This window comes from Strongylocentrotus purpuratus, unplaced genomic scaffold, assembly GCF_000002235.5.
Source record: "Strongylocentrotus purpuratus isolate Spur 01 unplaced genomic scaffold, Spur_5.0 spur5_scaffold_1, whole genome shotgun sequence".
Taxonomy (NCBI): Eukaryota; Metazoa; Echinodermata; class Echinoidea; order Camarodonta; family Strongylocentrotidae; genus Strongylocentrotus; species Strongylocentrotus purpuratus.
The window spans coordinates 52,110,055-52,119,562 of NW_022145594.1; the positions used below are offsets into that span (position 1 = coordinate 52,110,055).

A 9,508-nucleotide genomic window follows, 5' to 3' on the forward strand; every position below is an offset into this window, starting at 1 on the left:
CTATCAATGACAATGCCAAAGACAATTTAATCTCATGTCACCCACTTTGGGGTATTGAAATTGTCAATTTAACCTGCGCACAATTAACGCGCATTACTTTTGATTGAACGTGTGATGTCACAATTATCTATCTGAAAATCTCACAGAGAGCATGTACACATGCAGGAAGGGGTCGATAATTGATTTGAGAAGTATTCAAGTGATTACAAATAAACATGCAACTTCCTTGTGTTATATTATCTTTTCTAGCCTGCCTTCTTGCCAAGAAAAAACCATTCAATATCTTCGATGTAGAGCTGATCGATTTAGCCTTTCGTCTCATCATGGCCGACGTGTACCCATTTGCCAAAGCTCTGAACATAAGCGATACAGTCCTTGCTTCTTACAGATGCAACCTTGAACCCCACAATCTGACACAGGGCACTGCTTATATCATGAAGCAGGTGAACACTGATAACCGAGTGAAAATGGTTACGCCCTTGAGACAGGCAGGGTATTCTGAAGAGGCAAGGGCACTATATTTTGGTAAGTGCTGAATCTTCTCAGTTTACCATGTTTACATCTTTACAAAGACACAGTAAAAGGAAATATCTTATTGTGGCATAGAAAGGGCATATGCAAGCATTGTTTTAAGCAAAGGAAATGCTTTGCTTTTGTGGTTTAAAAAAAATTGTGTTTGTGGGTACAGTACGTGCCCCGTCACAACACTTCTGCCTAAGCTTGAGCAAGGCTTTTTTTCTACATTGCTCCTCTCCACCCAGGTGGTAAAAGGGTACAGGGTAGGATGCAAACATCATTGCATGTGGATGGATTAGAATGTGCATGCATGTAAAAAGTGACAAACGGTTCTTCGTATATGTTACAGGATTTGAGATCAGCATTGGAGACATGATAAAAGTTGAGAATCGAGTTAACATGGCACAGCTGGCGAAACAACTGGGTGTTTCTGATGACGTCCAATCCACGGATCCAGACAACCAAGGGAAGTCTGTACTTCGTAGATGGAGAGACACTGTTTGTTCTTCAACATTCAACCATCGCTTGGTATTGGCCGATGCGTTGTTCAGCATGGGGGAGGAGCAACTCGCACTAGACATCATTTCAGGTATCTGTACACCTTCATGAAGAACTTTCACAATTTTTTAATTCTAATTCTTTCAGTAATTTTCTTTTTCTTCCATTTTTTCCAGAGGACCAGTAGAAATATCCCTGATAGTGTGAAGACACATGGCAAAGTGGAGACACCAAAAAATGTTTCTTTGAGATTTAAATATAATTAAATGATGGCAAAAGCAAAACTCCACTATTACCCCCTTTTCCCAGGACATAAATCAGAATTTCCAAAAGAGTCTTTACAATCAGTTCAAGTACTAATTTAAGTGGGATAGAAATATGAACATTAACGTTAATGAAGGTACATTTAATTATGGAAAAACAAAGCCACCCTGTATTCTCAAGATAGAAACATTAATGTACCTGATTTTTTTTTAAATAAATGTAATGCTTCCTGGGAGAAATTTCAATTATTGAAACATATTTGTGGCTTACACCCAGTAAATAAGATCGATTGATCGATCTGTATTGAAAAACAAGTCAGAAAAAATCTTGGTACCAGCGGGACTTGAACCTGCATCTACTGCTTGCCGGGCAGCGACTCTACCACCAGGCCATCACTGGTCGATTGTGACTGTGCCATGGACCAGTGATGGCCTGGTGGTAGAGTCGCTGCCTGGCAAGCAGTAGATGCAGGTTCAAGTCCTGCTGGTTCCAACATTTTTTCTGACTTGTTTTTCAATACAGATCGATCAATCGATCTTATTTACTGGGTGTAAGCCACAAATATGTTTAAATAATTGTATCTGATTTGTTTTCATTTGTTGTCAGGAGTGTATAGAAATGGGGAAATAGACAAGCAAGTGACACAACTGCTAGCGGCTAACATTAGGTTGGGACAGTTGCCAACATTGTCTAAAATCCTGGACCAAACGAAGGAGAACGAAGAGAAGGGATTAATACAGAAGAGTCCTACAGAAATGAGCAACAAACTTCTTGATGCTGGATTCTGTGCTTATGCGCATGAGTTAATGGCAGGTAATGTAAGATTTAAAGATTGTTTATCAGTTAATTATAAAGAAGTACATTTGTCACATGATCATATTTTACCTATCTTCTAAAATCCTGCTTTCTTCATCTTTTTAGGGCCTCTTATTCTTATTGGCAGTATTGATGAGATGTAGAGAAACAATGTTAATTTGAAGGAAATTCAAATTTTCTGTGATTCTTGATATGCTATCACCATGCAAATTGCCAGCACCCACTTTCTTATATATTAAAGCATAAAACTAAATCATTCAATTATTCAAGGATATGTTAACCCTAATAAGGCCGGGCTATTTAAGGTCTTAGTACGGCCGGGGGGGGGGGGGGGGGGGGGCATTATGGCCCCCCTTAAGATCTTGGCCGTGAAACGGCCGATCTCCGCGAATAGAACAATATGATAATTTCAATTTTTTGAAAAAATCACTCATTTGCATATTTATGGTAATTTATGCAAATAAGTTCATAAAATCACATTTTTACCCATAAATCATATATTATTCATATTTAAGAATTCTTTTTCACTACATATATTCATTAGACCAATTGGAACAATAATACAACAAATTTTTTGGAAAGAGCCTTATTCCTTATGTTATCTCTTGTTTTGATAATTTCTTATGTATTTCATTGTTTTTTTAACTTATGTATTTTATTGTTTTTTTTCATTTCTTCCTACAATTCAACTATTTTGACTTTCAAAATAACCACCTAAATTTTAAACAAGACACAATAACCCATGTTTGATCTATTTTTAGGAAAAATGACATTTCCATTTGTTTTGTACACAAATCACAAAAATGAGTGATTTTCGGGCTGACATGCAAAGACAAAAGGTCACGTGACCTTGTAACTGTAGGTCCGATTTTTTTTTTTTTTTTTTTTTTTTTTAAGATGTGCAAGACTCTAAAGAAAAAAGTCAGCGAGCGGCGAGGCGCCATCCATATGCATTCTCGAACAATCAGAAAAATCGTGGAGGGGGGGCCTATATTTTGTAGTTGCAATAGTACTGAATCAATGGAATGTTTAAATGCAGATACATATTTATTTCACACTATGTTCTCATGTTGGTGTGTAAGGTATATGAGGTGAATCATAATCGGCTTAAAGGTACTATGTCCCTTTTGCAGCCAACCTCAAATTCTGTAGAACTTGGCAGGAATTATGAATATGTGATGTATGTCCTATCTGTGAAATTTAAACGTTAGCAGTGTCCTAATATTCAAATTATGCGAGGAAACCCGTTACTTGCTAGACTTCACTGTCAGACACTATTGAGTGACTGACTGGCTTTTTTCTTCTCTGGTAATAACAAACATAAAATGAGCTGTAAAGGGTACATGAGCATTTGTCTACATCAATAACCCACTTCTTGTGATAGCCAAAATTAAACTGATTGAATCTTTGCGCAGCATAAAACGTCTGACCATTCGGTACAATGGTCTGAAAATCAAGACTATTACTTATTGGCTCTATAGCTCCTAAGACGATTTGACTACTAATAGTCGTTATTTTCCCACTTGAACACTTTTTCAAGCCCCACTTTCTTTAGGGAAGTTCTAAATTAGTATTATCTTTCAAATGCCGTTGGAATTTAACCTTTTCATTTTGTTGGCCTGCAAATGGGACATAGTACCTTTAAGTTGTATTAATTAATACACCAGCTTCACCCCGATAATCTACAAATATAAACTAGTTATCACCAAATCCAGAATCTCATCTGCCAATAAAATGCTTCGAATACGTGAAAAAACATCCTACTTGACATCAGAGAAGTTAATGTCTAGCCACTTTTAAAAAGATCAATTGAAACAAAGTTCTTCCCCCAGTGATAAAATGTCACATTTATGCATTTTTATTCTATGTATTTTATGTTTTGTCTTTATATTTTAGGGTTTTGCACATGTTATAGTACTCTTTGTTGTTAGCGCTGCTAAATTTGTGTTTTGTTCTTTATTCTGGTTTTGTCTGTAACATCTGGTAGTGTCCGGTCATGAAACGAAAACAAGGAACGTGGCATCTGAGGAGCTGTGTCAAGAAGGCATCGCCATTAACGAGCCAGGTAAAGAACTCCACACATTTAGGGAAATGCCTGAGATGTACATGTATATCTGCGCATTTGAATGATTTTAACACAATCATAAGTGCAGTGAATCATAGTCATCATTATCATTGTCGATCACCATACATCGTCATCATCACTACCACATACCAAGTGGCGATAAACTAATGTGAACCCTCAGATGGGCTTGGTTAAATGTTCAAATAACCTTGAGCAGCAGGTGTCTTGAGAACGAATTGTTACTTGACCAATATGATTCTATTACCTATCAGGCTGATAAGGCGTGATATTGAAAATTTCGCCACTACTGCCACATAATTATTATGTAATACTCCCTTGTTAACTGTTTATATTTTGACCTAGTCAATTCATTTTAGGGTTCCTTGTGCTGACAACGTAATAAGACACAGACAGGAACTCACACACGCCCACACCCATACATATATTGATATAATTTGTCCTTTTGCCACATGGTTAATTGATATATCATGCACGTGGTAGTACTTCATATAATATAGTTAGTTTAGTAGCATGTTTTTATTTTAATCCATTTATAATTTTAGTTCTAATCATCTCTTAAGTTGTTTTTGTTTTTATTTGTTTGTAATAAAGGTAAAAGGTGGGATAAAGAGGAAAGGAAGGTATGAAAAAAGCCAAAAACGATGACACACTCGTTTAAACATATTTGTGGCTTATGGCGATAAAAACACACAGTCTCAATGAGGGCGGATAGATCACATAATGAACATATGAAAACATGCATCATTTGTTTTAAACTACAAAACCTTTAGATCCTTGTATTTTTATGTAAAAAGAATTCATTCAAGATTGTATTGTGACAGTACGGCTGACGAATGAATCTCTAGTTTAATATGCTTAGTACGCACACAGAGATAAGTACACTAGCTTACCTCTATACGCATTTACGCATATAGTGCTGTGCAAGAAAAGGCCCATGCACACGCAGTATAAGTGCTCTATAACCTCTACGCGCACTTTTGCACATCATGTACATCATGTACATGCACTCAAATTTTTTTTGGATAGTACTGGAAACTATTGCACACTTTTTCATGAAAGATGTGGGATAGTCTCGATAAATGAATCACACGTGACAGCGAATGACCAATCATTTAATTAGGCTCTAGGAGTGAGTTGTATAAAAACAAATACCAAAGCTTGCCTGATTCATTCTGACTTTTTAATATTCATTAGTCTGCCATTATAGGACAATAATTTTTATGAATGTATTCCTGGGAGAAATTTAAACATATTTGTGGCTTACAATTACCGGTAGATAAGATCGATTGATCGATCTGTAATTGGAAACAAGTCAGAAAAAATCTTGGAATTAGCTGGATATGAACCTATCTGCTGCTTAAGGCCATTATTGGTCCATGGCACATGCAGTCACAATCCCCCCTATTTCCCCACATTGGTTTATCGTTTTCGGGGAAGGTATAATATATATTTGATGTGTTATAATACACCTCGTTTAACAATTTATCTTTGCTTTAAGTAATGCATCTTTACACTTTCATTGGTTTTCTACACAAAATATTTCATGATTTCATATTTATTGTTTTCCTCCATATTATTTGTCAATTGTTCATTCCTTCATCATATGTAATACATTTAGACTGTAATCACTTGTTCTTGTCCAAAGAACAGAACTAGAAAATATTATGCCAAGTGTTTTTTTTTTTATTTGCCTTTCATTTTTTATAGCACAAATAATTTGTGATTAAGGAACATACATTTCGTTTTTGCCTTTTTTTCTAAGGATGTGACTGCCCGAAAGAGATAAGACCTGGGCCCTGTTTCATAAAACTTGTTACCAGTAATGCAAATTGATATGACAAATTTGCTCTCATTCAATCAACTGGCAGGATTTGATATCAATAACAATTTTCAATAACTGTTATGACAGTTATTGAAAATTGTTATTGATACAGGAATGTTTGGCTAAACTTGCTGATGACAAGTTAGCAGAAAGGCTCTTACAGGAAATATATATGATATATAATATAAATGTTATAAAAGAGAATATGATCGACAGGAGTTATGCTGGTGCAGCTTTCCTCCTTTTATTAGCAAAGCCTCTGCATTGTAAACTCTGTCCTAACCTTCTTATTTTCATTATTATATTTGATCTAACTTCAGAAGTGATGCAAGAGAAGAGCGGAGATGGAGCTACAGAATCAAAAGAGAACACCACTGAAAATATTGACACTAAGGAGCAAGGTAACTTTCTTTACGACATATATCCAATACATCATTAGTTATGATATAGGCCTACCGGTACTAACCGCATGTGTATATAGGTTCATGCAATCTAGCTATGAACCATGCAAATACACTTTTATTTGAATGTTCATGTTTTGGAAGAACGTCATGTAGTGAATGAATTTTATGTTGTTAAATTGTTGCTCTAATATTGCACTGCAGGGCCCTGTTCCATAAAACTTTTTATCATTAACATATGATACAATTACTGTTATAAGCTATTATAAGATGGGTTCTAGAATCTAAGCAATCTGATTGGTCAATTGACATCACGTGGGTGTGTATTAGTTTGTCCCATCGTGCAAAAAAGCTCCCATGCAACAGTGCATTATTTGTATACTGAAATTGTGGCCTTTTATTGACTGAGAGCAAAATTGTTGTATAATAAGTTTTATGAAACAGGACCTTGTTCTGCAATATATTAACTCTTGCACACTCCTGTAGAGAGAGAGAGAGAGAAGGAAAAAAAAGGGGGAAGGGGTGGTAAGGAGCTATACTATCATTTATATGTTATATATATATTATTGATTCACCATTATTATACATGATAGTGTAAATGAATATCTACATGTGGGTTTCAATCGCTGTGTTGACGTGACACATTCTTACTTTTTTCTGCAGGTAACACACCCGACGGGTCGGACGAGTGTAAGCAAGATGAAAGTTCCAAACTCCTCATCCAGGCACGAAACATAGACCATTGGGGAGATATTAGTCAGGACATGGAAGCAAAAGGGGTGTCAAGATCCCAGGCTTTCATAGGTGACTTCACAATCCTCTAACCCACATAGGCTGAATAGATCGGGTAATAGACTAGGAGAGTCATATGAGAGTGAGAGGAACATGAGAGACGAAAGTTCCAAAGTTTGTCTTCCACACACACAATATTACATAATATACGGTCGAGTATCAATAGTTTGCTTATATACTACAATCAGAAATATTGAAACTGATAATGTGTATGCTGGATGTAAACAAGAATTGCATTGTTAGAAGTTTGGTAGTTGATGGTAGTTATTATGTTAGGTATTTATTTGACAAATTTTTTGTTTTTCCTTTCCATTTCATGTCAACTACATGCTCTTTTTAAGAATATTTTAACGAGTTGATTTTATGACCGTTTTGTACTAATACCTTAAAGATTAAAACACTCAAATTTAGAGGGCATCACATCAACGCTCTATTAGTTTAGACCTATTGCCGCAGCAACAAAAAAGGCTGATATATAATACATCCATTTCATTTTTCAGTTCTAATATGGTCTTTAAGAATTGCCAAGTTCTCACAGTTTTCATGAAGTGTCTGAAAACGCATCTTTTCTAATTTGTTGTAATATTCCTCTCTATTTGTAATTAATGTCAGCTTTAAATAGTAAAATAATGTTCTCTGTCTAATTTTGTTCGTTTGTATTTCTTGTTTATGCACTTTGTATATAATGAAAAGGGGCTTTATAAATGAAATATTATTATATTATACTATGCCCCACTCTACTGGGTTTAAAGCTGGCCTATTAAAGTTATTTCATTTAAAGAAAATTGTATACTACGTCACATTTAAGAAAACTTAAAATAATGTTCTCTGTCTATTTTTGTTTGTTTGTATTTCGTGTTTATGCACTTTGTATCAACCAAAATAATACTTCCAAAACAAAAGAAATTATTTTTGATTTCAGAAGTTCCACCTGTTCAGTTGTATTGCCTATCACGATAAAAGAAGAAAATATAGAAATTGTTGAGACATACAAGTATCTAGGCACCGTAATTGACAACAAATTATCATGGGCTGATAAGTGTAAGTCCGTCAAAGGCTCAACAAAGGATGTATTTTTTAAAGAAAACTTAAATCGTTTCATGTAGATAGGACCATTTTTACTTTGTTCTACAAATCCATTGTAGAAAGTGATGTGTTATTTAGTTGTGTTGGCTGGTACAGGAGGTGTAGAAAGAACGACTTAAGCAAGTTCCAGAGAATCACCAAACAAGCAGGGAAGATCACAAGTGCAATTCAAAATCTAAATGAAGCATGCGAATCCAAAATAATTCTAGAGGTACAACAAATTATAAAAAACGAAAATCATCCACTCTTTCCATACTATGTTTTTATGCGTTCTGGTAAACGATTTCGTTCAATGAACTGTCGCACTCAACGTTTTCTAAATTCTTTCGTTCCTTTCTCAATCCGCAAATACAATCAAAATGCTACCTGAATTTTAAGTTCTTTTTTATTTCTGTGATTTCATTTTTGTAACCTTTGGGGGCAATCCCGTTCACTCGAACAGTTTAAAATATTTCACTTATTTTGTTTTATAATAACATAAGAACATTTCTGTATGGCAATATTCTGAAGAATTCTATGTCAAGGTATATGATATATTGTGTATGTAAACTTATTTTGATTCTTTGTACGCTTGTAACATGTGAGCAAAACAAATTTCCAATATTGGACAATAAATTGCAATTGAATGAAATTGAATGAAATTGAATTTATAAATGTAATATTATTATTATTATATCATATTACACTCAGACAGGGTTCAAAGCTGGCCTATGAAAGATGCTTCACGTTTAAAAAAAAGTTGTATTTTAAGTCACATTTTAATATTATAGATCAGGTTGTAGTTTAATGTACATAATATACAGTCAAGTATCAATAGTTTGCTTATATACTACAATCAGAAATATTGAAACTGATAATGTGCATGCGGGATGTTAAGGAGAATTGCACTGTCAGGAGTTTGGTAGTTGATTGTAGTTATTATGTTAGGTATTTATTTGACAAACTTTTTGATTTTCCTCTCCATTTCATGTCAATTACATGCTCTTTGTCAGAATATTTAACGAGTTGATTGTATCACATCAACGCTCTATTAGTTAGACCTATTGCCGCAGCAAGAAAAAATGTGCCAGATCTGTAAAATAGAAGGTCTTACAAAGTGTAAAATTTAAATTTGCAGTTAAATTTAAAAATTCAATTTTTGTCTTCCTCAAATATATAAATTACTATTAAGATTTTTTTATTACAAATGTTACTATGTTTTGTATACATTTTACATTGTATTCGTTA

General features: G+C 34.5%; 1 protein-coding gene and 1 long non-coding RNA gene across 2 annotated transcripts; both read left to right on the top strand.

Annotated features, from left to right (window-relative positions):
- Window positions 1–409: 409 nt before the first annotated feature.
- On the top strand, window positions 410–2,174 carry LOC105442452. Its single transcript, XM_030978933.1, has 3 exons — window positions 410–525; window positions 866–1,105; window positions 1,885–2,174. The coding sequence occupies exons 1-3, from the start codon at window positions 435–437 to the stop codon at window positions 2,172–2,174; spliced, it is 621 nt and encodes a 206-aa protein (XP_030834793.1). The 5' UTR covers window positions 410–434.
- A 1,744-nt stretch (window positions 2,175–3,918) lies between these two features.
- On the top strand, window positions 3,919–7,453 carry LOC115921522. Its single transcript, XR_004062928.1, has 3 exons — window positions 3,919–4,159; window positions 6,323–6,403; window positions 7,067–7,453. It is a non-coding gene; the product is annotated as an uncharacterized LOC115921522 (long non-coding RNA).
- The last annotated feature ends 2,055 nt before the right edge of the window (window positions 7,454–9,508 follow it).

Coding starts and splice junctions, on each gene's coding strand:
- LOC105442452 (XM_030978933.1), top strand. CDS start 435: ATGAAGCAGGTGAACACTGATAACCGAGTGAAAATGGTTACGCCCTTG. Junction 526..865: donor GGCAAGGGCACTATATTTTG/GTAAGTGCTGAA, acceptor TATATGTTACAG/GATTTGAGATCAGCATTGGA. Junction 1,106..1,884: donor CGCACTAGACATCATTTCAG/GTATCTGTACAC, acceptor ATTTGTTGTCAG/GAGTGTATAGAAATGGGGAA.